Below are 27,685 nucleotides of genomic sequence, written 5' to 3'. Positions count from 1 at the left end.
GACAATATGAGTCTCTTGTCTTTGAAATACCTGATTGGCTGTGGCCTTTCTGTGTGGAGTTTGCATGTTCTCCCCATGCTTGCCTTTGTTTCCTTTGGGCCAAAGACATAAATGTTATGTTAATTGGTGACTTTAAATTGCCTGAAGGTGTGCCTCTGTGTTGGCCCTGAGATAGACTGGCGACCTGTCCAGTGTGTACCTTGCCTCCCTTCCTATGATAGCTGGGATGGGCTCCAGGATGAGTGAACAGGATGAGCGAACAGGATGAGCGGTTACAGCCAATGGATGGATGGATAAACATGAGGTAGGCTCTGCTGTCATGTTTACTCTAAGTTTAGAGGATGTGTTTTTAGAACATCTGCTAAGCCAGTTAGAAAAAGTTCAAATTAATTTGTTAAAATGACAAATAATTAAGTGTAAAAACAACCATTTTCCAATGATTAATGGGTTTATTAATGGGATTATGTGACTTGCCTGACAAAAAAGTGTATTTCTCCAAATGTAAGGCTTTTCCTTTACTAGAATACTGTAAATACTTGATCCAGACTATTTAATCTACATACTTCACAAGGTCAGTTTTCAAAGTGATACCAAATCAAGAATTTACTAATTAGTTGATAAAGCTATTGTCAAGTTTCACTCAGTACTGCAAATTGTAAACTGTTGTTGGAAAGTGACATTACAAACATGTTCTAAAGGATGTTGCTTGTATCAAATTAAGCAACATGAATTTTGTGACATTTTAAAATTGTATAATAGCTGCTTACATAATGGCCTGACATTGTGTACACTATTAGACTCATTTTGTTAAGTAGGTTAAAGCACAGCTTGGTGAAGTGCACACATGGTACTATGCCACCAACCACATGATGTAATAACTATAGTCATAAGAAAACTGCAATACTCACACCAAGGTCTTTTCTGGTCCCAGGCTGTTGTGTTGATGCACTCAACCCTACTGAGTCAGGTACAACAAAACCCTTGTGCCTCAGGGTGTTAATATTCTGTCATTTCAAAAGTTTTACAGTTAACTTGTGCTGCACATTTAAAAAATAAGCTTTATGTGATGGAGAAACCTTTGTTTGTTCACAGAGAGGCATCCAGTCTCGTTCAGAGACATAAGAGGTAAGTAGACTTCAGAGACCCAGAAGGTTAGTATAAGGACGTCCCTGTTCATTCATCACAACAGGCAGCTGTGGGATGAGGTCCCTATATATATATTGACACTGTGTGTGACTCAACAGTCATGCATTATTAAAAATCTCTCCTATCTTCCCCATACTTTCAAACCTATATCTATATCAACCAGCATTAATAGCCACATGCAAGGACATTTATCCAAGCTTTGTCAGATTTTAAATGAGAAATCAAAGGACACAAACAGCATGCAAAATTAAATTTTGCCTTGTGTGAGTACAAACAGTGCATACAGTGATGCTGACTCAGCAAAGTTTGGACAGGGTAGTACAGGATTTAGTATTTTTATTTTTAGAAGTTTATTTGACATCAACCAATCTACTACAATATATAGTACAGTGAATGTATCTCCATAACAATCAAAAAGATAATATAATCATATGAATGACCAGATAGAGCAGCCATGGTAAAGTTTTTTTCCATGTTCTGAAGATTTCAGCCAATAAAATAGCAAAGGTGAGAGGACCAATAACATTTCTAACATGTAAACAGACTAAACGTTGTTGAGTTCTTATATTGCAAAAAAGGAAAAACTTGCTCATTCTGTCCAAGTGTCCAATTTCAGGATATCATGCATATTTGTCAGAGTCCCTTCACTGATGTTTGAGTTTTATCATTGAAAGTGTATATTTTCTGGTGCCACTGGTGCAAATTCATCATAATGAGTCTTCTGCTTAATATTACAAACATGGGGTGGATGACTGACTTCAGTACACACCAAGGACACGTGACAAAGAAGATGAAATTTTATGCATTTATTTTTAAATATTTTGTAACAAACCATCCTAAATCATTTGGCACTTAATGTCTGTAGGCCAATAAAATAATCAGAAATCACACTAGTAATATTGTGTTTAACCCTTACATTTGAGCAGAGATCCACACTGCCAGACTGTAGAAATATCAAAAACAAAAAACAATGTAGCTGTGTTCTTATTTTCAGTACTAACACCTTAAAAACCCACATACACAAACATAAACCAAGCATTTCTGTTAGACGAAGAGCTGACAATACAAGATGGCAAATTATGCTTAGACAATTAAGCTGCCATGACAACAATATTTGAATATGGTCCCACCAAAGCTTACAAAGAAGCACTACTCAACATCTGATAGGTTTACAAGGACTAAAGAGCTTATATATTATTAATGTGTAGTATTATTAACGATGCATTTCTTTTCATTGTGGATATACAGAATATAGAGTGAAGGTGAGCTAATGCACTGCGACTTGAGAAAATGTGCTACATTTCATAATCTACTGCAAACAGAAACACAAGCATATGTTTTCTCCAGTGTATTTGGTTTCTCAGGTTGTAGTGCATTGGAGGCTCAAAGCTACAGTACATGACAAGATGACCCTGATCACACAGAACTAGATCATTTAAACTTAATTTAACCTGTTGCACAAGTATTTAGTTTTTGATACATTTCTGATGTAAAAGCCAGCAGGAACCAAAATGAAACAAAGATCTGAATTTTATTTAATAGTTAATTGTAATTTTGCCTTGAAATAATATATGAGAATTTTTAAATGTATTGCATGGCGAGTCATTCACAGGCTATAAATCTAAAATGATACTGATACTGTACAGGCAAAGTGTTAATTTAAAATTGAAGCAGCAGAGACTGAGATAGTCTTACTTTTATTATTCATAGTATAGGTTAAGCCCAGAGAACACTGGCTCCCATATTTCCCATAATGAAATGCATCTTTCATTTCATCCATCCAAATGCATTCTTTCAAACTCCTCATCCTGAGTTCATAACACAGGCTTTCTGTTAAATATGTCATGTCTCAACCCCAATCTGAGGTTATTGTAATAGTTATTTAATCAAACTGTAGAAAGTTCCCTTCAGAGTCATAGAGAGTATCATGTAAGTGTATTCACAGGATGAAAAAACTCTTTATTTATTTATTGTAAAATCTGTGGTGTGCCCCTTTATTTAGGCTTCCAATATTCAACTCAACCGAGGAAGAAGTCTCAGTATCCACACCACCAGGCTGATACAAAGTTCTGGATGAAACAATGAGCAAAACGATTCCATTCATTCCAAAATAAATATAAACGTTCCATATTCATACTCTGCCTGGAAATCCAAATACTGGCCCAACCACTGCAAGAAATCACGCACCTTATTCTTGAATCTTCTGCCCTTGAATTCAGTTTGTGTCTCACAGATAGATCATTTCACCTTTCCCCTTCTTCCTCTTCCTGCTTTTAGAGCACCTGCTCGGTGCTGGAGGCCGAGATGTCTAGGAGTCTCCAGGCTGCATTGGGGTTCAGTTCCTCCTGGTCCCGGCACAATGCCCAGACATACATCATCCGCATCACCTTTTCCTGTTGAGTAAAAGGTGAAGACAACAGGGTCAGTCTCAGAGTGTGGAGGGCTCTTTTAGACCATAACTGCGACCGGGCTTATAATAAGTGTTTAAGGCAAAATATAAATATTATTATTTATATGAAATCATTAAGATTATTAAACGTTTAAAACCTAGTATAGTATGGAACAAATGTTGCTAAGTGCTGATAATTTCATGATAATTTCAGTTATTTGTTTATTTTCTTGGAATTACTCTGATTATCTGATTCACTATTCTGGTACAGTAATTATGAGTTGACAGACCGGATCCCCCTCCACAATGTCTCCTTTGGGACTGCGGATCACCATGATGACCTGAGCCTGGAAGGTGATGATTAGCACTGGACCCTGGTCCATCATCTTCCCCATTGCCAGCTACAACACATGGACAAAGTGAGAAGAACAACACACTTAGTAAGGGTTCATTTTTCTGAATTAAATCAAGTAAGTTTTTACCATGAAGACAAGAATAATAAGATAATAACAAATTGTACATCAGACATTTAAGAATGCAGTAAAATACGGCACTATTTGTTTGATGGTTGATGTACAAGTGTGAATAAACTTACATCTATGTTATCAATGTCTAGGATTTTGGATTGGAAGAGCAGGCCAAGCGCTCTGGCCTGTTGGATTGGGTGTGCCAGCTGACTGTATGTCTGAGCAAAGGTACAAGAACACACACACAGCATAACAAATTATGCTTCACACATGCTTCTGTAATGTTTGAAAATGGTAATGCAAGTTATATTACATCTATTTATAAATAAGTGATGAAATATAAATGTACAGGAGGCAGGGTATAACTTACAGCTTCATAACACCAATCTTTTAATACGTCCAGCTCTCCACGGATCATTGACTGCAGAAAGGACAGCAACAAGGATTAATAAGTGATTTCTTCAATATATTATATAGGTACTTTACAAGTGACTTTAAGCAGTATGCTGGCCTTATCTTAGCAAATATCATTTATTACAATTAAATTACTATAGCAACTTGTAATTCAGTCAGTTCAGATGAGAGAAAACACACAACCATGAGGTGACAGCAAAAGGGGACTGGGCAGTGTTATCCCTGCTGCAATTTAGCAGCCAGGCTCCTTCCTGAGCTTCATTGATTTAAATTGAACATAAAATTGTTTCATTTTTATATGCTTGTAATTTTTATAAAAGTGCATCATCGGCTCTTTTTCTATAACTATGAAGACACAACACATTGTTCTGAGTGTCTCCTAAGTGATAAATCAATAATCTAAACTACTGTACATTGCTTGCTGCTCAGCTTGTTTTGCATTTGCTTTGTAATCCATTAATATTAATAAAAGGATAAGGATACACTTTATGAGTCACACATACTGAATGGAGAACATCAATAAGTTTCTTCTTAGCCACCTCAAAGAAGTACTTCCCAAGTACAAAACAGAAAAGAGAGTAAACGAAGAATGCTACACTGAGAGAGAGCCACTTTAAGTGACATTACCTCCAGTATGTTGGGGATGATGTCTTTCTCACACTGTTTAAGAAAGGAATCTTTGTCAAAGGTGGGGTCTGTCTTCAGGATCTCTGTCAGCACCTCAGACATTTCTGTCTTAGAAAAAACACCACCTGGAAAACAAAGACAACATAATTAACACTCTATATCTGGAAGGGTGAATATGAAGTGAAAATAAGCAATTATCAGAGAAAAATTATGGCTACAACAATGTGCTCATCTTTTATTTTTGCCTCTTGCTTCATTATTGATGATGGAAACTGTCTACAACCTTAATAGCAACTATGGAGGAACATTACCTAGAAAATCAGTGACTCTGTCTGTTAGAGCTCTGGATGCTCTTATTAGGGCATTGTCACTTTCATCATATTTCATCTTCATCTCGAAGAAACCTTTAGGAAACGAAAAATAAAGTGGTGTTCTTAAGTGATGGTGAAAGCACATATTTTTTAATTAATCTGCAAAACAGCAAAATAAATCTGGTGCCACCTGCTGCCTTTAAAGGAAATTACATGTGACTCTGTAGGTGATCTATTAGATAACACGAATATCACCTAATCTAAACTAATGGAGGGATTTTCTTACGGTTGAAAACTACATTATTGTCCTTGAAGTCCCTCCACTGCTGGTACCACTTTGAGTCCTTGTGGAGAACCACACCCATGGCCTCCCTACATAAAAAAACAATAAAACAAAATCCAATCACTCACGCCAGCGTCTGCATCAACATATAAATGCAAATTACGACAGTTCTTTCAGACAGCAGTGGTAAGAGTAAAAGTAAGTAAATAAGTTTGAGTTCCAAAGTTACTCACTCATTTGCCTCAAAAACTCTAGAGTCGTTGTCTGCTCCTTTTGATGAAAAATCACTTCTCTTCCTCAGCTGAGAGGGAGCCCTGTAGGGGCCAGCATCACCAACATCTAAGTCCTTCTTCATGGATTCAACACCCTACAGATACACAGACTCTCCTTTATTTATATCAAACCTTTTTATACAGAACCTTTGGTTGGGTATGCACCCAAGGTAAAGTTGTGTTAAACCTAAATTCAGAAGTGTGATTCTGATACTAACAACAGCAAAACTGTCCCCTCTGACCTGTGAGATGGCCCTGAAGGTGCTGGTCCTGCCCAGTTTTTCACCTCCTTTGGAGACAGACTCAGCAGAATGCATGGCGATCTTGGCTGCCTCCTCTGCACCTTCCTTAATCTTCTTTCCAATGTCAGTACGACTCACGTCCCCCAAACTCTATGTCGACAAAGTACCACCAATTGAATAGCTGAGTTTATTCTACATTTATTCTAGTTTATTCTACATTTAATCAATCATTTCTGCCACAGTGCATTCTACTAGTATGTCAGTGTGACACAGGGGAAACAATCTATCCAAGATGTCAATGATAAAAAGTATCACATGGCTGTTTTTAATGATTTTTGAACCCACAGTAAAGAATGATATTTTCCTGCTAAACAAAAACAAGCACTGATACCTTACCTCCTTCATGGCCTCTGACAGGGAACCCAGGACCTTCTTAAACACTTCTGAAGTCCTCACTGTCTCAGCCTCGATAGATTTCTAAGAAAATAAAGTCTGTATTTAAAAATAATAATAATAATAATAATAATAATAATAATAATAATAATAATAATAATAAGGAGTGCATGTTGCAGTACAATAATGCAAAGCAAATCTTAGTTGATGGAGACAGATTATGTTTTTACAAAATAATTTAACTGTTATAAAATCTAAGCTACAAATCAAATATTGTTCTTACATATTTCCTGCGAGCTTGCTGGAGGGCATCAGACTCCTCAAGCCTCTTAGCTTCTTCTCTGAACTTCTTTATATTGTCCTTCATCTCCTGATTCTTACCCAACTCCTGACGTAGATTATCTACAAATTCTCCCAGAAAACCTTTACGTCCTGAGGCATATCGCACCTAATGAGATGAATACAAAGTAGGACTTTGGTTGGATACACAATTGTCCACATACTGCAGCTGGAAATGAGCATGTCTTATCTAAAGACCAATGGGAGCTGTCGGTGTCTACCTGCACAGTTGCAGCTGGGATCCTGTGTAGCGTGTAGGCATCTCCTCTACACACAGAGAAAACCAGAGGCCGGCAGCAGAGGGCCCATGCACGTCTGCCAACCAGCTGCAATGAAAACAAATTCACAGTGACCAAGAATATAACTAGGAAAATGTTGTTGTAATATCACTTTTTAATATTTACTCCTATAATGTTGTAGCAAGATAATTCACATTATATTCACATATATCTTTCCAAAAACAAGGCTATCTATCTATATACATAATCATTGTCTATGACTCTTGTTTCGATAGCATTTTTTCTGTTTCATTTTCTCTATTGAACTCAGGGTATTTGCACCAGGATTATGCTAATATTTATATATTTATGAAATCAAAGTAACAGTAATGTAACACTAACGTTTAACGAAAGGGCAATTTTAACAGCATCTATAAAACATGTTTTTTGTCCAAACTTCACCACACAACTTTACAGCCTGAGAGATGTGACACATTCTTAACAATTGGTGTGAATTTATCTTGATGCCTGCTAACAGCTGTCAAATGAAGTATGTGAGTAATTACGATGTAACTATTGGCTGTGGCAAGACAGGTAACGTCAGGTCACTGAGTCTGATGGGTCACAAAATATTCTGTTCTTACTGTTCAACACTGGTTCTTACCTGAGACAAAAGGTTAACTGTTACACTTCCAGTATTAAACCCGCTACATCTATAGGGTTTTGCAACAACTAGTCAATTTTACGATGCTAAAACAAATATTACTTTTAAACAATGACAGATGTTTAATCCCTAAGAGCCTCTACCGAGCGTCTGATGACTGATGCAACAAGGCCTTTTCTAATAGACATCTCGCGCTCTTTCTGTCTAAAAACAGTCTAATCATCTCTAAAAAAACAAACAGGAGGCGAAAATTACATTACAAAGCTGTGACCACACTCCCTGCATCTAAGGATCTTTTCTAGACTGTAATGAAGGACATAAATGATTGTCTAACCTCGTAGCACCGACATACGGAGGCTGCCATCTTGATGTTAAAATGCGCGAAGAAGCACGTGTATCCTTGCCGGAAAGCTGACCAATAGGAGGAGAACTTGAGACCGGGGGCGGGGCCTGTGTCATCACGACTTTAAAGGGAAATTACATCCTAAAAACATTCAAATAAACGAAAACACCATGATGCTTTTGCAACAGTACACAGAATCGATTTGAGTTGAGATTATAACCAAACATTTCATAAAACAAGTCCCACAAATAATTTCAACCGTGTACTTCCACAGCTACGCACTCAACTTTCCATAATTACCCTGTTTCCCTCGCCCGTCCCAAAAAACTGACCAAAACAAACATCGCCTGGTTAGGTAGACTTTAAAGGCAAAACACTTCAAATGCAGTTATCTGATGTCATTGATGACATCATCGGCAGCATACATACACTAATTTACCTAACCTTTAAAGACGCAGGGGAAAAAAACGTGAAAAAGAGGAAATAGAGTAAAAATTCTTGGTGGCTCATACATCCCTATCAGAATAAACTGACAAAATATGACAGTGACATTAGACATACAATTTTAAATGTATGAATTACTGACACAAAAATGTAAACATACACAACCCATAAACTTTATTGATTTATAGATTCAGTGTTTGTAATTTTATCAAATTGTTTTTTAGCATCAGTCGAAAGTCAGTAAGCCTCAGTGAAAACAAGATATGTTTTTATAAAATTGAAATTTATTATTTAGAATATTAACATCCTTGTTCAGTCGTTTGTTTTCAGGATTATTCTTATAATTTCTTTCCAGTCTTCAGATTAGTTTCCACTACAATTGAACATACATGCAAAATAATTGTGAACCTAAATTTTGTGTATATAATTTGCGGTTTGACCCTGTTTTTCATCTTTTTATTCGGAATGAAATACCTGTGTGTGTGTTTATGGACCACAGCTGAATGATAGTTATCTGCTGGCATGTCAGTAAGGGGCGCCCCCAGAGGAAGCTATGTGTACTGCAGGGACTCCTCCCCTCCCTCTGCAGAGTTGGGAGCTTTCCCTTTCTGCGGCCAGCTCGCCTTGACAGCCAACACTGGCGCAGACTCTCAGCACAAACCTTTACCTAATTTTTCTGGCATATACCGATAATTCAAACAAGTACTTTTTACACATCCTCTTCCGGAGACAAGCGTTGGAGCGGCCTCGTCTAGAATGGGGAACCGAGACGATGAATACGATTTCTTGTTCAAAGGTAAAAAAAAAAAAAAAAGATGACTGCGTTCCCCTTTACACAGGCACACATCGACAAAGCTAATCTTTTTTAAATGCTTATAAATGTCATTATCGTTTATTAAATGTGTGCATTGTCTAATAAAACGCAGTGATGCTTTTCTCAGAAAGTGTCCGATTGATAATCCGTTGATGTTATTACAACATAACAATGCTGTCATTGTGACAACGCCTGCAGCTATATTTATAGGTATAGGATGCAACACCCTATCCGTAACCAGCCTTTTATTATTAAACTTTCATTAGCTCATAAAGCAGGACTGGTTGTTGGAGCTGAGCCGTTTCCTCGTTGTTTTTAAGACATTTGTTGTTTTTCACTCATGCCTCCTCATGAGGCTGAATAAAGGCCTCTAATTAGCCTCTACCTCTGCTGATCAATAGGCTTCACCTTTAGATGAGGATAGTACTCAGTCGGCTCTTAACTAGTGCATTTTAGTGTTAAAAAGACATGTCGTTGGACCTGATAGATGGTCAGTGAGACTGTAGTGGTACCAGACCCAGGCTTATCTTTTGTGCTCTGCTGGATCCAGAATGCCCTCCTTTGATGGTGATACCAGCTCCTGTGGCACATTAACATCCTGGGCCTGTATAAGCCAAAAGACCATTTAGATGTAACAAAGTATCCTCTGTGGGATGAATAGGGCATCTGCCGGAGGCGAGGGACTCTCTCCCTCCCTCCTTCCCTCTCTGCTCTCTCTCTCCCTCTGTCAACCCGAGCCATCGTCTGTGTACCCGGCTGAAACAGGAAGGGCAAGGCGGCCTGAAACTGTCAATTCAGGTTTTGATGAAGCCTGTTATCAGCTTCCTGCAGGCCGGAACGACGTGATGTCGACAGGGACAAAGTTCGGCTCTATTTCCTTTTAGCGGAGGGACAGGGAAAACAAAAAGGCTCCACCTCTGCTAAACAGCCGCCACTTTAGCCCAGTCCTGACACCAACAATACTCCAAAACTCTCATCAAATCAGTTCCCTCCACGACTCACCATCTGAAGACGCCGTGTGAACAGCCCTGTTAATAATCAAGCCGTGGTTACAGTTTATACTTTGGATGCACTAGTTCAGGTCGATAGCCGGTGCGCCACAGTGACTTTGTGGCTAGTGCTGAATATTTCCATGCTGACCCCTGTCTACTAGACCAATAAAACCACCAGGTGGTATTGATGCTGTGGCTGGTCAGTGACACATTTATACTTCCAAGCTTAAAATTAAAATAAAAATTCCTACACTTATTTCTTTTAACTGCCTGTTGAGTCTCTCAGGTCTTAGTAATAAAATTAAGAATGCCATGTTAAAAGCTCCTTATATTTGTGCTTTTAGGAAGAATGAAGCACTTTAGTGAATAATACCTCCCTAAGGGTGTTTTGGACACACACAAGATTTCTGAAAGGTCAAAGTGTACAGTCTGTCAAAATGATGGAGCAGGCGAAGAAAAATCCTTATTTATTCAGTTGAGCATATTATGCTCAATAAAAAAGTCTTCACCCATACTCCATCATGTAGCTTTTTTGTGACTCTGCATAGAACAATTTCAGACAAAACCAACTCTTTATTTAGTGAAAAATCTCTTCAAGGTAATAATTGCTGTGGGTTATTTTAGAGTGGGTGATGGCATACAATAAATAAGGTCATGAGTGGTTCGCCATGAAGTTACATGGGTATATAAATATATATATTTTATTTTTATTTTTATTTTTTAGCTGGTCTTCCTTCTTACCTAACATGATAAGTTTTCTACAGTCTCCCCCAAAACAGGATATACAGAACAGTTCAACCTAAAGAAGAATGGTTGTGACCCAGGGTGATTATCTGTAAGGACCCGTAGGCTGAACCAAGCAGGATCAAACATGCATTTCATTGTAGCATACAATTCAGTTCTATACACACAATGAGATCTGTTTGATAATGATTTGCCATGAGTGCATTTTGTCACACATTAGTTTTGATGTTGAGTAAAGCAATTACCCCTTGTAATGAATTAAAAAACTTCCAATGTTTTATTTCATTGATTCGATAAAACATCAATTCAACACAGTTAAGAACTGTGAATAACAAATGTAAAAAGCATATTAACACACTCTATTAACTTAACACTTTGTTTATGTATTGACACCTGCGTACTGTACATACACTGTGCTCTTTACTTCACAGTTGTGTTAATTGGGGACTCGGGTGTAGGGAAGAGCAACCTGCTCTCTCGATTCACACGAAATGAGTTCAACCTCGAGAGCAAAAGCACCATTGGGGTTGAGTTCGCCACACGCAGCATTCAGGTGGACGGAAAGACGATAAAGGCTCAGATTTGGGATACAGCAGGGCAGGAGCGCTACAGAGCCATCACCTCAGCGTGAGTTCATCTCTGTGGAGTACAGATAGTCCTGCCTGACACACAACAACCCTCAGTGGGGAAATACTTTAGTGATTCAGGGACAATTGACACTTGTGCTTTTAGGGGCTGCTTGTTGGGTATGTTCTTCAGCAGTTTTAGATGTAAATGGCACTTGGGATCAGTAGGTAAAACACTGAGCTACCAGACTGTCTAGTTGACTATGGTTCTCTGGATCAATAGTGAATCAATAGTGAATATGATATTTAAGTTTGTCTAAATAAAAAAAATAAATTAAATGTATAACTAATTTGAAAAGTTTACGGGTTGGTTCAGGAGATCTCCTCAAGCGTTTGCAGATAGTATTTTAAGTTTTTTCTGACAACATTCAAATGCAGAGAAAAAAATGCAAATTTGAACATCTGCTATTCCATTATACCTTTCCTGAACAGCTACTAAGTACAATTTATGGCAATGTTTTTTTGTGAACAAACTAAGCTATGTGCAAAATTAGCAGTGTGTCTTTGTTCTTTACACAGATACTACAGAGGAGCAGTGGGGGCACTCTTAGTGTATGACATAGCCAAACACCTGACCTATGAGAATGTGGAGCGCTGGCTGAAAGAGCTGAGGGACCACGCCGACAACAACATTGTCATCATGCTGGTGGGCAACAAGAGCGACCTGCGTCATCTCAGAGCTGTGCCCACAGATGAAGCCCGGGCCTTTGCAGGTAACCAAACAGACAAAGATAAGAGTCGAGGGAGTGGTTTTGTATTTTGTTGGACCACCTTTTGCCTTCAAAGCTGTCTCAGTTGGAGGCTTCTTGAGTACATTGTCAAGTTCAAGAGACCAGTTTGAGAGGATTCTAGTTTTGTGACAATGTGTGTTATCCCACTGGATGTAGCCATTAGATGATCGGTACACTGGGGACATAAGGGGATGGACATCAGTATTCAGGTAGGCCGTGGCATTTAAAGGAGGCTCATTTAGTATTGAGGGGTCCAAAGTGTGTGAAAAAAATATCCCCCACCACCAACACAAGCCTGAACCGTTGATATAAGGCAAATTTAGATCCTACCATCTGAATGTTGTAGCAGAAATCAAGACTCATCAGAACGGACAACATTTTTCCCGCCTTCCATTGTCCAATTTTAGTGAGCCGTAGCAATCTGCAGTGTCAGTTTCTAGTTCTTAGCTTACAAGAGTTGCGCCTGGTCTTTGGCTGCTGTAGTCTATCTGATTCAAGGTATAACATGTTGTGCATACAGGTGCTGCATACCTCAGTTGTAACAAGTTGTTATGTGAGTTTCTGTTACCTTTCTATCAGCTCGAACCAGTCTGGTCCTCTCCTCTGATCTCTGCCATCAACAAGGTGTTTTCACGCAGAAAACTCATGATTGCTAAATATTTTTAATTTTTAATTTTTAATTTTTTCAAACTATTATATGTAAACCCAAGAGACAGATGTATGTGAAAATCCCAGTAGATCAGCACTTTCTATAATATTCAGACTAACTCATCTGGCAACAATTGCCGTGTCACGTTCAAAATCACTTAAATCTCTTTTTTTATCTATTCTGATGCTTGATTTGTCTAGATGCTTACATGCACCGAGCTGCTGACATGTGATTGGCTGAATAGATATTTGTATGACCAACCGTTTGAAAAGGTGTACCTAATAAAGTGGCTGGTGAATGTTTACATTGTTTTTTTAATTTGTAGACTTTAGTCCATGTTGTGTAGTTTTTACAGATAATTGCTAGACATAACACTCTACTGGACCAGTTTTCTCTGCTGATATAAAACTTGACATTTTAATTGTTGTTTAAAAATTATAATCTTAAGGACACAGAAACAGAAATGGTTTGTGTCCAGAAAAGCAAACAATATTTGGTTCTCCTCTTGCCAGTTCTCATAAATTGTTTACCTCGGTGTTGTAATTGTAAGCTTTTGTATTTTAAATTTTTGTTTTCTTTTTTACCCCACAGAGAAGAACAATCTGTCATTCATAGAAACTTCAGCCTTGGACTCAACAAACGTCGAAGAAGCCTTCAAGAATATTCTTACAGGTATGCTCGTGAACACCGGTGCACATCAGAAGTACACGGACATTGTACTTCCATTCAGTTCAATTTAAAACGTCAACTTATGAAGCACCAGTCATTCCCAAATCTTTATCAGTAATCCATCCTCAGTGAAAATAAATCGGTGTTAGGTGCTTAGGATTTCTCCACAAAATAAAACTAAACTTTGTGCGGTATGAGATAATAGATAGCATAATCTGTAAAATCTGTTCAAAAAGTAGGATCAGATATAGAAAGTGAGCCAACCTTTGCAATTGGGAAAAGTCTGTGAATCTCTAATATTGAAACTCTTGTAGGAAGTAATTTGTATTTCTTTATTTATTTGTCCTATCGTTACACCTAATATTAAGCCTTATTTTGGCTGGTATGTCTTATAAGAAGGGCGTCACACATCAGCTAGGATTTTCAGTTTGTCCTTTAATCATTGACAGTCCACCCAGAACAAAAACATTTGAATGTGTTTTCTTCTTTCTAAACAGAAATCTACCGCATCGTCTCGCAGAAACAGATTGCTGAGCGGTCTGCCCATGACGAGTCCCCAGGAAACAACGTGGTGGACATCAGCGTGCCACCGACCACGGACGGTCAGAGGGGGAACAAACTGCAGTGCTGTCAGAACCTGTAACCCATGGCACCAGTCTCTCCTCACCTGGGTCGATTATTAATTGAAATCCACAGTGTTGGTTTGCTTCCATCTGCCTAGGGTGCAATATTGTCTGAATCTGCACTTTTTAGATCAGTGGAGTCAGCTGTGTTATGCTACAAATGATCAATCCCTGAAAGAAGTATTTGAATTGATTTCAAATTGTAATCGGTCCCAGTCTGCTACATTCTAGTGCAAAAACAGGACTGATGGTACCGCATAAGCAGCTACCACAGTTGCCCATGATCGTGTAGCAGAATAGCCTTGCCTGAGACCATTTAAGCCTAGACATCTCCCTAGTAGATGGTTATTGCCACATGCTGGAGTCCTGGGTTTGAATCCTGCCTGTTTCAGTCGTACCAGCAGTCCTGTTTTTGGACTCTCCTTATCCTTCAGTCATCATCTCAAACGTAGTTGTGACGCTGCTGATGCTTATTTCATTTTGTGTAAAATATATTCTTTTGTTTGTTTTGATTTTGATAGCTTGTCTGCTCACATACATTATATTAATGCCATGAAATTAAATTTTACAATATTATGATTGTGTCCTTTGTCCTAGCAACATATACACAAAATTACATGCTGTATGTGCAATGTGACCATCTCATGCGGTGTCTATAATTGGCTGTTGTTGCTTATAGACACTGCATGAAATGGTCACGTGGTGTCTATAGGTGGCTGTTGAAGCTAATTAGTGTATATTTATTTTAAATACAATTACTTTAGTAAAACATTTAACAATTTAGGTATCTAGCCCCCAGTGATCACAAAAATAAATGTGCGGGGCCCTAAAACATTTAATGGGGTAGTGAAGAGGAAAAAATTAAGCTATGCAAGTCTGCATTCAGCAATGTGGCATTTTCTCTTTTCTTCATATTTATATACTTTAAGCATTGGATAATTGAGTAATGTATATAAAAATCCTAAATAGTAAATTAACCAGTACAATGTGTAGTTTTGCAGAAGTATGTCGTAACATAATGTAGGTACCCGGAAGTACCTTCAAAGAGTACTTCAATGCAGTAATATAGCAAATGTATAGTAAATGTACATTTCACCACAATGTATCATTAGATATATTTACACAGACTGGATAGAGGTCAGAAAAAACAAATACCCTAAAACAAGCCACATTTTACAATGACTGAGTCCAGGAGTCCCTCATGTTTTATTGCACAATAACCCAACTTTCCAAGGGGAGCAGCAGGAAGACTGCAATTACAGAAAAAAAATCATTTTTTGTTGCATACATTCTCTTCAGTCTCTTCAGGATTTTGCTGACCTGATTTTGGTGGCCTAAACTGCTGGATTTTGGATTTTTTTTTAAAAAACTGATGCATACTGCTGTTTTTATGTTTCCAATAGCAAGATGCACAGACTTCAACAGGAACTGGTGGAGTTCATTGCTTTGGGGGGGTCTAACTGATTGACATCTCAAAACACTGTTCTCATTTGTACCTTTGCCAAGTTCCACCCTGCTCTCCAAAACAGTTTTTTTATAGGACAAAAGTCTGTAATCTCATTATTCAGAACACTGTTTCTTCTCTATTCATTATTTTGCAATGTAGGACATTACCAATGGTCATTGCTAGGCAGGTCACTTAATGAATGGTGCATTTATAGGTGGAGCAGGGCTGTTTGCTACTTCACTTTTATGACAACAGTAGTAGCATCACGTTAGAATGTAAACACTTTCCCATACCTTTAATACCATTTTCTTATTCTTTACTGCGCTACCATATAATTGATGCAGTGTTATCCCATATACTGTAATCGCCACAGATCCTGTGACATGTGCAATATATATATATGTATATGTGTGTGTGTGTGTGTGTGTGTGTGTGTGTGTGTGTGTGTGTGTGTGTGTGTGTGTGTGATATCTGCGATACTCTACACAGCAAAATGATTTGGGTTTCACTGTATAGACAGCAATGATAAAGCTTTACCTGGAAACTTTAAAAGGGTTCAGATTATAGACAAGAACATTGGCATGTGTTTCACTTGTCAAGGAAGAATACTCACAGATAGACTTTGTCATGTTTTACAATATTATCTTCTGCTGGGCTCTTTGCTGCCCATTGTTCAAAAACAGCTAAATACATTGTGAAAGGGCATGGGTGGAAGTATACGTTGCGTGAATATGTTTCATATTATACTGTAGTAGCATGCTGAGTCAGTTATATCCTGCTACATTAGCTTGTGTCTTAGCATTTCATAAGTTTGTGTCACAAACATACTGTACACTCAGGCTGGGTGGTCTAATGTCCATATGTTCAGTTATCACATCCCAGCACTGGCTGTCCAGCGACAATTCTTGTGTTTCAACATCATCTATGACTCCAGAATGAGTTCTTCCCAAAACCACTTTTGTGGTCAGTCAATACCGTAGTAGTTTACATCAAGTGCATCAATAAAAGAAATCAGAAAGAGAGAGTAACTCCCTCTCAGAATGGTCCATTCGAAGTGCAACAGTTCATTAATATGATTAACTTTGTTTTTAGAGAGTGCTTCAATAGGCGTCATTTTAAATTACTTGTCACCACTCTGTACTCATACGATGGTCTCATCAGTCATTTTCTTGGTCGACTTGGTCGGCACTGAACGTTGGGTGGTGTGTGCCCCTTTCATGTCAGGCATGAGCAGGCGCACTTTCTGATTGGTCCTCCTCCACTCCGAGTACAACTGACAGTGATACCGAAATGATACCTGAGATTAAATTAAAGAGGAATGGGGGGACAGAGAAAAGACACAGGTCAATAAAAACTGGTAGTGAAATATTTGAGACAGTGTAGCACTAATGCAGCATAAGGGTAGAATACTTGGGACCAATTTGTGGCTGTGAAAACATTCTCTCTCTTTTGGGAGGTACAGAATTCTGTTCAAAGCTATGGAGGAATAACTGCAGTGATGCGTTGGTTACCAGCGTCCAGAGGATGTAGATGGTGAAGAGGGCAATGGTAAGGGCAATGAGGCCAACGGCCTCCAGTCTACTCTTCAGTTGCAGGTGGTCCTGGGCTCCCCTCAGACACAGCCAGCCGGAGATGGCTGCCAGGGGTGTGATGAGAAGGAAGCAGGCCATGTCGCACAAAAGTGTGCGCTTCTCACTACGAGGCCCTGGGTCTTTCAGCCACTGAGCAAGAGCAAAGTGAAGCCTTTTAATTTGTTAGTTAGGAGGTTGTGAGTTTCATTCTAAGAAGATACTTCTTATATCAGCACAAGGTCGAAGACAAAAATATCTCCCTTGATTTGGAGAAATATGTATTGATCATTTCTCAAAAGCAATAAACGTTTGTATGTCCTTGCAAGCAAACAAATAAAAGTTAACATGCCCATTAAAAGCTCTAACCTGTGTGAGTGGCTGGGGTCGTCGCTCAATAGTGAACTCTGTGTGACAGAGTTCACAGTAGCTGGTGTTAGAGGAGGACAGCCACTTCTCCAAGCAACTCTTGTGCACTTTGCCCAGCGTACCAGTACAGTCACAGGGTGAGAGCAATGTCTCCCCTCCAGCCCCCTCATGACAAATCCGACACATACCCACATCGCTGTGCAGAAAAACAGGAAGAACACTGAAGATAACAATGTGGTGACTAACCAAAGAACAATGTAATTACGTATTCACTATGGTCCCGTGTGAGTTCCTCCTTTCTTACCTCTGCAAGCTCACTGCTTTGACAACAGTAGAGAGTGGGCGGCCATCTTTAGCCGTAACCTTCGCAATGTATTGGGCCTGCGTGGTAGAATCAGACTCCTCCGAATCCTTGGAGGCATGAGATTCAGCGTTCCCAGAGTAATCACAGAGGGAGCCAGGTAGGTGGCAGCACCCCGGTGAAGACATTGCTCAGTTGAGAGATTTCAAAGAAGCTCTGATCAAAAACCCTACGTCCTACTGGTCTCCACCTCTTTAATGCACCTACACAGCAAATTCCTTATAAAGAATCAAGACAATACAAACAAAGTAGAGGTGATTTGAATTGACTACATAAGTACAACATATTCTCTTCTAAACCCCCTTTTTCATGGCAGATGCCATGTAGATACAAAAAAGGTCCAGACCCAGGTCTCACTAAAGCTTGAAAAAGAGTGTGTGTAAATGAACAAGACAGACCATCTCCAAGGGACATACCATTTAAAAATCTCTATTTAGCAAATTGAGTATTAGGACAATGTTGAGAGGCCATGCATGCTTCAGTTTCACACAAAAAATGTTGAAATTAAAGTGTTTAACTATTTCCAAATGTTACAGGGAAAGGTGATAAAACACTTTTAAAGTAGAGTGGCTGTGAAGAAATGCACATCAAGATTTTCTCAGTTTAAGTGGGGTTCAGTAAATAAGCATGACATGGCTTCATCTTCTTGAGCAGTAAAAACAAATGTTTTAGAGGGAGGCTCTGGGTGGACCAGGCGAACTTGCAGTTGATTTTGTCATCAACAAACTCTGCCCTGCAGACTGTTACTATATAGCTTACTTATAAATCTTTCTTGAAAAAGAAGCATTATCATGTAAGTTAACAGAAAAAAATGTTAGTGTAGCACTGAATTAATATTATTGCAATTATACATTTTAGGTTTTAGGCTAACGTAGCACTTTTAACGCTTGCACTATTTTAGACAACATGAAAACCTCTGAACAGTAATAAACGACTACAACTAATACAACTAATTTTGGTCGATGTCGACTTAAATGGTTGAAGCAGTGTCGCTAATAGACATTCGCGGTAAACATTAAATTTGTAAAAGTTCATCTCAATACAAGAAAACCACGTAAAAGACTTGAACGACCGTCAGCCAGTCTGTGATGTTGGTAAACACAATCGCTCGTAAACATAGTGAAAAACAGGTGTTAGCGTACGTTTACTCACCGACGGCCTCTGTTTTGTCGCTTGGCCTTGGCCTTGCGTTAGACACAGGCTAGCTGAGCTAACTGGACAGCCCTAGCTACAAACCATGGCACTGACATCTAACCAAACGCTGACGATACGATGGGTTACAGCAGACAACCACATACGCTTCACTGTCTTCATGGCGGATAGTGTATCTTGCTCAGGTGATGCTGTCTGAAAAGATGAAGAGAAACGTCTTCCTCCCAGCATTACTACATACAGCTAACGCGGCTAGCAATGGGCAAGCCTACCTCAGCAACCCTCAGCTGTGCACTGGTCATGTGACCCGCTGCTGCCTTCACAGTCATTAAGCACTACTGGTGAAATGGACTCATTGCACATAGTTACTTGTGTTGGGCTGGGGTTAACTGGGACGTTTCTGCTGCCAAGTGGCTTGTCATGGAGGTCAATAAACAAATAAGTTCAGTATTAGTACTGAAGGTTCTGAATTGTCTACGTTGCATCATGTCAACTGGGCTTTTTTTGTCCTTATTTGGAAACGTTTATCTACTCATCCAAATAGCTTCTTTAGTCTAGGGGAAAGTAAGCTAGGAGAGCCTGTTATATCCTTCAGGGTCGTCCTTTGTTTTCACCTGGCTAAAATAGGCTCCCTAGAATGTAAGGATCCAGCCTCCTAACATTCCTCATCCCCTAGCAGAGGTTGTTAGGTGTGGCATCCCTGGTGGATGTGTGAAATGTCCCTAATCTTCCAGGTCATTATAAAAGGTCAGTTGCATCAGTCACTGTTGGCCCTTGAATGCAGCACCTGAAAGGTGTTCTGAGTGCAGCAGAGAGCCCTAGACACCCTCATTGGGTAAAGTAAAATCTTATTTTCTCTGTTAGTAACTTACATAGACTCTTCAGAAGACGCTTATACTGATGAGGGACAAAGGAGTGGAGGAGTGATCGACCGATAAAGATCTCACTCGGAGAAAGGTATGTCATGGTCTAGGAGGTCACAAGGATGGTAAGGCCTAAAAAACTGAAGAACCCTATTGCAACAGCTAAAATCAATATTCCTATCTTCTCCATCAGCCAAACATTGAGCAACGATGGTGTGAACAGAGGAAGTCACGATTCTCCAAAAAAACAGCCCAGGTTATGTAGATAAGACAGAAGGCTCTTATGTTCTGGGGACACACGAGACTAAAGTAGAACTCTTAGGAGCTGAATGAGAAATGATATGTTTGGTGGTGACCAAGCCATGTATTTCAGCATAAGAAGCTTATCCCAAACGTGGTGGCAGTATCATGATTTAGGCCTGCTTTCTCACTGTCACTGTCATCTGAGTCCTGTAGAAACCTAATGTGTGGTGAAACTGTTACTGTTACATTTTGTCAATGAGCTTATGTTTTATGACTGTAAAAATTAAATGAACTCTTCTCATTTTCTCAGAGCCTTGTCATGCACCACTTGACCTCACCGTAGTAACTACTGTCTCCCGTGGGCCAAGAAACAGAGAGGAATGACTAATGGCTGCCACCTAGCGGTTTCATTTGGAGAAAACATACAGATGTTTTCTAGCTGGAGGGTGACCGTTGTTTACTTGTTAAAAATGAAACATGTATTAAGTTTAAGCCTATATTATTTTCATTATTGAAGTTACTTTTCTTTACATGTCTGCCCGTGAGTCATTCAGGTTCTCCCTGTAGTGCTATGTAAATTGCTTCTGACCGAGCAAGGCCAATGACTTTTAAACCTTTTTTTTTAGCATCAACCACCCAAAACAAACTCAATGACATGACAGTCTGCAATGCAAACATTTCCACTTGACACAACTCAATGTAATGCTTATACAGAGCTTTTTATGCTCAGACAGTCCTCCTATCACTTTTTGGCCAAATGTAGGTGTAAGATGTATGTAAGTAGTTTGTTAAGCCAACTATATATATATATACATACATTCTAGGTTAAAGGTGCATTATGCGAAAATATGTAAATTAAAAAACTTTCTTAATAATGAAGTCCACAATCACCATACAGATACTGAAACCAACATTGAATCATTCTAATCACGTTTGTCATTCAGCTGCCTGAATTAGCTTGTTTGGCTGTGCCATAGATGTCAATTGTTGTCCAAATAAACGGTCATACACGGTCATACACACTTTCACTGGGTGACTGTGGTGCAGGAAGGTAAAGTGGTTGTCCACCAATCTCACAGTTGTTGGTTCAATCCTCAGCTCTTCTGGTCACATGTCAAAGTGTCCCTGAGCAAGACACTGAACCCCAACTTAGTTGCTCCCGGTGAGTGTTGGCCAGCTGCATAGCAGCTCCCCCACTGGTGTGTGAGTGTGTGTGTGATTGTTAGTGTGAATGGGTGAATAAGAAGCAGTGTAAAATGCTTTGAGTGCTGATAGGTAGAAAAGTGCTCTATAAGTGCAGAACATTTATCATATACTATTTCTTCATTCCAAAACTTGTGGTTGACATAAATGCAATGTGAATCACCATAACTCCACCATAGAGCTCTCACATGTATGCAAACAAGTTCTTAATGTTAGTAGAGAAGATTCAGTGTTGGTGTCTGTATGGTAATATAATTGATTTAGAAAGTGACCAAAGTTAACATTCAAAAACTTTTAAAATGGACCCGCTCATGAAATCCAAAAGATCTCGTAGTGTTACCTTATATAACCCGAACATTTAATTTTTAACCATTGGTTAAACAGTATCTATTTTTGCCTTGTCCTGCTCTAATGGCTTCCTTTTCATTTACTTTGGACCCAAACACTGATAAAGATGGGGTTCACTCATGCTGAGCGTGATCTTTTCAAATGACTGAGAATGGGATTGGTGCACACATGCACACGCACAGACACGTGGACACACACACACACACACACACATACACACACATCAGAGAATGTCTGTCATTAGTTATTCCAATTTCCTCTGTTTAGTGTTTGGTCAAAGTCCATCTGAAATTTCTGAATAAGTGGGATATCATGAGACATGTCCTCAACATACATACATATACACAGAGTTCATTTACCCATCACACATTTTTTAAACTGTAAACACTACTGAAAATGCTGATAAAATAAATATACATTTAAATACAAAAATAATATATTTCTAAAATATTTTGCTGTAATATTCAGGTTGTTTTTCAGTTGTGTTATGGCAACAATTTAAGGATTCAAGTGCTTTTAGTGCTGTTACAAACAAAACAGTTTGTCAAGTGACATCTAAATTGCATATCCATGCAGAAATGCAAGATTGCCATAATAGTTTAATGAATCTTGAGGAATACAGTCCTTTAGTGACAATAGAAAATGTGCAACCGCTGACAAAGACCTTCTGACCCATCTGTACTATCTTATCACCCAAACCTACATGGTGATAGTGTAGTATAGAATTAAAAGCTGTTCTCTGCATCTTGTTTAACATGTTGCAGCTCGGATTTAATCAATCAATGAACATGTGAACAGGGCATGATCAGGGCGGATACGCAGTGACGTCACATACTTGGCTGACCAATAGCAGTGTCTGTTATCCAACCTATGATTGTACAGTAAATACTATGAGCTCTGCCTCCTTCCTTTCTTTCTCGCTGCAGATATGAAAGCAAAGTAGAAAATCGAGACAAACCCGTGGATGCGCTATAAAACCGTGTATTGGAGGTGAGGTGTTATTCCACTGGCATTCATCCTGGTGAGCTCGGGGTTTTGGCCGAAGGTAAAAAGATATCTGAGAGAAACCTGAGCAAGATAAGGGACAGAACGGGGATTTTCGGCCCACTGCAGTCTGAATCAGCGGAGACTCTCCGCACCGCTGGATCATCACTGACACCGTTTTTTCATCGACGTGTTCATCTCCTCGAAGGCAGAAAACAACGGCAAGGGACGTGACCCAAGCCCGCGTTTGACACTGCCGCAGCCCCGAGGAGCGCTGCTTGGCAGGGCATGCTAAATAATGAGCCAAAGGGATACACTGGTTCATTTGTTCGCTGGAGGGTAAGTTAAGTCACACAAGGAATTGCATTTAGACATTGCGTCTGTTTAAAATTTTACAATCAACGTTGAAACATAGGTCGTTGTCTGGTTTGTGTAGCTAACACTGAAGTTAGTCAGCTAACCGGAACCGTTTTTCTATGCAGCGCGTGCATGTGGAAACGCTGATCGGTAACTGTCGCTGTGACTTCAGTCACGTCAGTGTCAAAACCGGCGGCTCAAATTCAAGCTTCCTGTCAGCATTTCAAAATATGTCATTTTTTACTAAAATCGTTTCTTGACATAGAGGCGTTTCAAGAGTCTGAAATATTTTTTTAAGGTATTTGTCGTTTTATTTCTGTCTGTTTATCTATCCACCCTGATATCTTCTATTGAAGGGACATCATTTTATGCCTTTATTCAGAAGACACATTGATTTCCGGGCTTGTTGCTGCCGCTTCTCGATAACTCGACGAAGCCACAGATTGTATGATTCATTTTTATGTAGATATCTTTGATTTTAATAACTCAGGAGATGATTTAGAGAAATTAAATGACAATCGATGTATGCTTATGTGTCGTGAACTGTGATTTATTTATCTTGTGGTTCTTTTTAAATTATTATCCCACTAAATTAAAATCCCACTAAATTATATTTGTTGACAGTTGATAGTTGAAGGGTTGCCACTGGAGAAAGTGGATATTCTCATCTTTCTGATCAAATTAGGTCCTCTGAAATCTCTTTAGAGATAGATTTTAGCTGTATTGCATAACTGTTGGACGTTTTAGGTGGAAGATCACTAAGGGAGGACATACTCTCACAACTGAAGGTCAATTTTTCTGCACACACAACAGATAAAGAATGTCTCACATTCACAATTCTGTAGACTGACCTAACCACTTGTTTATTAAAGAAAATGTTAAGGGTATAAAGTTAACAATCTTATTGGTTCAGTACTTTAGTAAACAAAATACAGTTGGCTTTTAATTCATTCTCTTCAGAGAGTCTTTTACCACTTATTTTATCCCTGCACCAAACCATTGATATTAAGTTCATTTCATTACACTACACTAGTTATTACTTTTGAGACCTAAACATTAAAACTACTCCAGACACATTGATACCTGATTAGCTTCCCCCAAAACCTGAGCTTGAGGCCTCAGCACAAGGCTTCCTCTGTCAGCCAGCATAGCGTCAAAAGTAGGCCAAGGGTCACACTGCCTGTAAGCGTGAATGTGGGTCGGCTGTTTGAAAAGTAAATATAGCTGCTGCTATGCAAAAGAGACTGAAGTAAAAGGAATTCGGCGCAGACTCAAGGATTGTCAGCAGGCACCACTTTATGGCTACAACTAGTATTTATTTTGTGAATTTCCTGTTGGGAGGAATAAAATCTATCTATCTACCTTAATCATATTTGTATGATTTGTAACCATGCCAGTCAAAAAAACTCATCAGAACTTTGTGGTGGTTTCATTCTACAAGTTCTATTGTAGAGACCAGGGTGAAAGAAGAGGGGATCAAGTAATGTGCATGTGTGCCCAGAAAGAACATTGGTTCATCTGCACATCTAGTATTCTTGGGCTTATGAGAAAGTTATCCCCAATTTTATAGTAACCAAGCTGAATTAAATGGAATTGGACTGACTTCAGTTCAGAACAAGCTGCTTTCACTCAGATTAGAATTCCAAATCTAAGCCAGTCACAAATTTCCTTATTTAATTTGTAAGCAGTAGCATTGTAATTTACATTGTAAGCTAACTAGACAAGCACTCTTTTATTCTTCTCTTTTCAGAAGGCAGAGTTAGCAAATGGTTTACAGTTACACCAAGCTATAGTCAGTTCATCGGACATGAATGTTTAAACCGCTGTATTACTTAGTGACACATTTAAGCTATTAGCTCTATCTTGCATATCATAATGTGAGGACCAAATAATTTTAGAGCTAAAAGGAACAATTGATACAGTGTGCATGTGGAGCTCAGCACTGAAGGATGCTTTAAAAAAGAAAACTGGCAAAGGCAAATATACTTTTAAATCTGATTTTGTCTAAATATATAATACAATGTATTCACAGAGTCCCTTTAAAAATAGCCTACTTTATCAAACTAATTCACAACACATTTTATTGTAAAGGAGAAATGGTGGTTTTTACATATCCATAGTTAAATTACTTGATTCTCGTTTGATAAATGCAACTACCATAGCAGAGTGTTACATGTTTTTTTATCTTTCTTTTATCATCTTCTTTGTTTTTCTACCATGCCCTTCTTAAACCCTTCCCTGTTTCCTTTCTAGATGTGGAGGTACAGTGGGTGCTATATTAACTTGTCCTCTGGAGGTTGTTAAAACCAGACTTCAGTCCTCCTCTATCACTCTCTACATCTCTGAAGTCCAGCTCAGCACTGTCAATGGAGGAAGTGTAGCCCGTGTTGCTCCACCAGGGCCTCTGCACTGTCTTAAGTGAGTAGAATGAACACAAATGTTTATTGGGTTTACTTTAAATGTTGGATCACTGTCTGGGTTAAATAAACAATATCACCAGTCACCACGCATTCCAGTACATGTGTAAAAGAGAGTTGACTGACATGAAAATGCGTCAGTTTGTGAGAAAATTTGCCATTACCCTGAGTTATATTAGCCACTCTGTCAATGTGCAATAATAACTAAGAATGAAACAAATTAAATTCCTAAGGAGTTTTTTTTTAATCAGTCTGTTACATCTGTCGCACACAATTATTACAGCAAACTGCCGTGTCAGCTGATGAATTTTTTCATTGTTTGTGTCGAAAGGTACAGATTTGGTCTAGAATAGCTTTACAGTTGTATGCAAAAGACAATGTCAGTGATTTTGATTTATAAATATTTGGGTGATTGGATCAGCAATTTCATTTTGATCTATCAAACAACTAAAGGACACAGTAAAATTTCAGTAGTGAAATGAGGTTTATTGGATTAACAGAAAATGCGCAATATGCATCAAAATGAAATAGACAGGTGCATAAATTTGGGCACCCAAACAGAAAAATCCCATCACTATTTAGTAGAGCCTCCTTTAGCAGAAATAACAGCCTCTAGACACTTCCTAAAGCCTGCAATGAGTGTCTGGATTCTGGATTAAAGTATTTTGGAACATTTCTCCTTACAAACATCTCCAGTTCAGTTAGGTTTGATGGTTGCTGAGCATGGACAGCCCGCTTCATATCAACCCACAGATGTTCAATGACAGTCAGGTCTGGGGACTGGGATGGCCATTCCAGAACATTGTACTTGTTCCTCTGCATAAATGCCCGAGTAGATTTGGAGCAGTGTTTTGGGTCGTTGTCTTGTTGTGCAACTTTGTGACTGGTTCCTCAACATTATTCTCAAGAATCGGCTGATATTGAGTGGAATCCATGTGACACTCAACTTTAACCAGATTCCCAGTACTGACACTGGCCACACAGCCCCACCGCATGATGGAACCTCGCCCAAATTATACTGTGGGTAACAAGAGTTTTTCTTGGAACGCTGTGTTCTTTTGCCGCCATGCATAACGCCCCTTGTTATGACCAAATAACTCAATCTTTGTTTCATCAGTCCACAGCACCTTACTCCAAAATGAAATGTGCGTTTCCATACCTCAAGCGACTCGTTTTGTGGCATGTGTGCAGAAAAGGCTTCTTTGGCATCACTCTCCCATACAGCTTCTCATTTCCTGCAACAGGAAAATGTTGTAAAGCATACCAATAAATCTACATCAGAATGACGTAAATATTCAGGAATCAAGGTTTTGGAATGGCCCTTTCAAAGTCAGACCTCAGCCCAATTGAAATTCTTTGGAAGGACCTTAGGCGAGCTGATCGTATGTAAATGCTCAGAAACCTTAATAAACTGAAGTTATGTCTTCTCCAATGATGTCAGAGACTGATAAAGTCATATAGGAAAAGATGACGTCAAGTTATTGCTGCTAAAGTTGGATCTACAACCTATGAAATCATGGGGAGTACTTTTTCTTTCTTTCTTTCTTTCTTTTTCATGGCTATATTTTTTGTTAAATAAATAATGCCACAGTGAAAAAGGTTATGTTGTTGGTCATCCGAGGTTGTATTTGCCTAATATCACTATTATCTGAAGGGTTTTATCAATTTTTACACAAAACAAAGAATTAAAAGAGGCTGTAGTAACTTTTGCACATGACTGTAAATTGATTTAACCAGATGCAGTGTCTTTATAGTTTGCATTTCTACTGTTGTCCAGTTAGGTTTGGGCTGTTTGCAAAACTGGTGTGAAGCTGGCCAGCATACTGTTACATACTACATAATATTAATTTCACAAATGCTTCACCTGCAATGGGAAACATGTTGTATTTTTGAATATTTGATAGTTGGAAAAGTTTCTTTAAACAAACTGCTTGTTCAGTTGTTAAAGCAGAAAACATCTGAATCCTGTTAGT

At 38.8% G+C, this 27,685-nt stretch overlaps 4 protein-coding genes across 6 annotated transcripts in view; 2 read left to right on the top strand and 2 right to left on the bottom strand.

Annotated features, from left to right (window-relative positions):
- Window positions 1-1,937: 1,937 nt before the first annotated feature.
- LOC137098632 (mitochondrial import inner membrane translocase subunit TIM44-like) lies at window positions 1,938-8,249 on the bottom strand. Its single transcript, XM_067475075.1, has 13 exons — window positions 8,100-8,249; window positions 7,105-7,209; window positions 6,828-6,992; window positions 6,548-6,628; window positions 6,152-6,301; window positions 5,871-6,004; window positions 5,641-5,726; window positions 5,355-5,447; window positions 5,044-5,168; window positions 4,373-4,423; window positions 4,131-4,220; window positions 3,826-3,936; window positions 1,938-3,539 (listed from the first exon to the last, which is right to left on the bottom strand). Exons 1-13 carry the CDS (start codon window positions 8,127-8,129, stop codon window positions 3,420-3,422), a joined length of 1,341 nt encoding a protein of 446 aa, XP_067331176.1. The 5' UTR covers window positions 8,130-8,249; the 3' UTR covers window positions 1,938-3,419.
- An 885-nt stretch (window positions 8,250-9,134) lies between these two features.
- LOC137098360 (ras-related protein Rab-11B) lies at window positions 9,135-14,976 on the top strand. The gene is made up of 5 exons (XM_067474552.1): window positions 9,135-9,348; window positions 11,534-11,729; window positions 12,248-12,441; window positions 13,700-13,780; window positions 14,275-14,976. Exons 1-5 carry the CDS (start codon window positions 9,309-9,311, stop codon window positions 14,418-14,420), a joined length of 657 nt encoding a protein of 218 aa, XP_067330653.1. The 5' UTR covers window positions 9,135-9,308; the 3' UTR covers window positions 14,421-14,976.
- A 611-nt stretch (window positions 14,977-15,587) lies between these two features.
- On the bottom strand, window positions 15,588-19,602 carry LOC137098359 (E3 ubiquitin-protein ligase MARCHF2-like). Of its 3 annotated transcripts, none has more exons than XM_067474550.1 (5): window positions 19,288-19,602; window positions 18,089-18,363; window positions 17,785-17,980; window positions 17,359-17,568; window positions 15,588-17,144 (listed from the first exon to the last, which is right to left on the bottom strand). In XM_067474550.1, exons 2-5 carry the CDS (start codon window positions 18,271-18,273, stop codon window positions 16,989-16,991), a joined length of 747 nt encoding a protein of 248 aa, XP_067330651.1. In that variant the 5' UTR covers window positions 18,274-18,363; window positions 19,288-19,602; the 3' UTR covers window positions 15,588-16,988. The 3 variants fall into 3 exon arrangements, with proteins under 3 accessions (XP_067330651.1, XP_067330650.1, XP_067330652.1); XM_067474549.1 differs by having other exon boundaries at window positions 19,298-19,602; XM_067474551.1 differs by having other exon boundaries at window positions 18,089-18,348; window positions 19,298-19,602.
- A 3,233-nt stretch (window positions 19,603-22,835) lies between these two features.
- The window catches only part of LOC137098322 (solute carrier family 25 member 36-A-like), an 18,296-nt gene continuing 13,446 nt past the window's right edge, over window positions 22,836-27,685 (top strand). The window contains exons 1-2 of the mRNA XM_067474466.1: window positions 22,836-23,277; window positions 25,549-25,713. Coding sequence (XP_067330567.1) covers window positions 23,237-23,277; window positions 25,549-25,713 — 206 coding nt within the window. The 5' untranslated portion in view covers window positions 22,836-23,236. The remainder of the gene's footprint in view (window positions 23,278-25,548; window positions 25,714-27,685) is intronic.

This window comes from Channa argus, chromosome 14 (genome assembly GCF_033026475.1).
Source record: "Channa argus isolate prfri chromosome 14, Channa argus male v1.0, whole genome shotgun sequence".
NCBI lineage: Eukaryota > Metazoa > Chordata > Actinopteri > Anabantiformes > Channidae > Channa > Channa argus.
The sequence above is the reverse complement of the archived record's forward strand: the minus strand, read 5'-3'. Positions and strand labels throughout refer to the sequence as shown.

Excerpts from the sequence above, each read along its gene's own strand:
- LOC137098632 (XM_067475075.1), bottom strand. The coding sequence starts at position 8,129 with ATGGCAGCCTCCGTATGTCGGTGCTACGAG. Across the intron at positions 7,210-8,099 it reads CCGTATGTCGGTGCTACGAG|CTGGTTGGCAGACGTGCATG; the intron begins GTTAGACAATCA and ends TTTTCATTGCAG. Across the intron at positions 6,302-6,547 it reads TGTCAGAGGCCATGAAGGAG|AGTTTGGGGGACGTGAGTCG; the intron begins GTAAGGTATCAG and ends TTGTCGACATAG.
- LOC137098360 (XM_067474552.1), top strand. The coding sequence starts at position 9,309 with ATGGGGAACCGAGACGATGAATACGATTTCTTGTTCAAAG. Across the intron at positions 11,730-12,247 it reads TACAGAGCCATCACCTCAGC|ATACTACAGAGGAGCAGTGG; the intron begins GTGAGTTCATCT and ends TTCTTTACACAG. Across the intron at positions 13,781-14,274 it reads CTTCAAGAATATTCTTACAG|AAATCTACCGCATCGTCTCG; the intron begins GTATGCTCGTGA and ends CTTTCTAAACAG.
- LOC137098359 (XM_067474550.1), bottom strand. The coding sequence starts at position 18,273 with ATGTCTTCACCGGGGTGCTGCCACCTACCTGGCTCCCTCTGTGATTAC. Across the intron at positions 17,981-18,088 it reads AAAGCAGTGAGCTTGCAGAG|CGATGTGGGTATGTGTCGGA; the intron begins GTAAGAAAGGAG and ends TTTTCTGCACAG. Across the intron at positions 17,569-17,784 it reads GACCCCAGCCACTCACACAG|TGGCTGAAAGACCCAGGGCC; the intron begins GTTAGAGCTTTT and ends GCTCTTGCTCAG.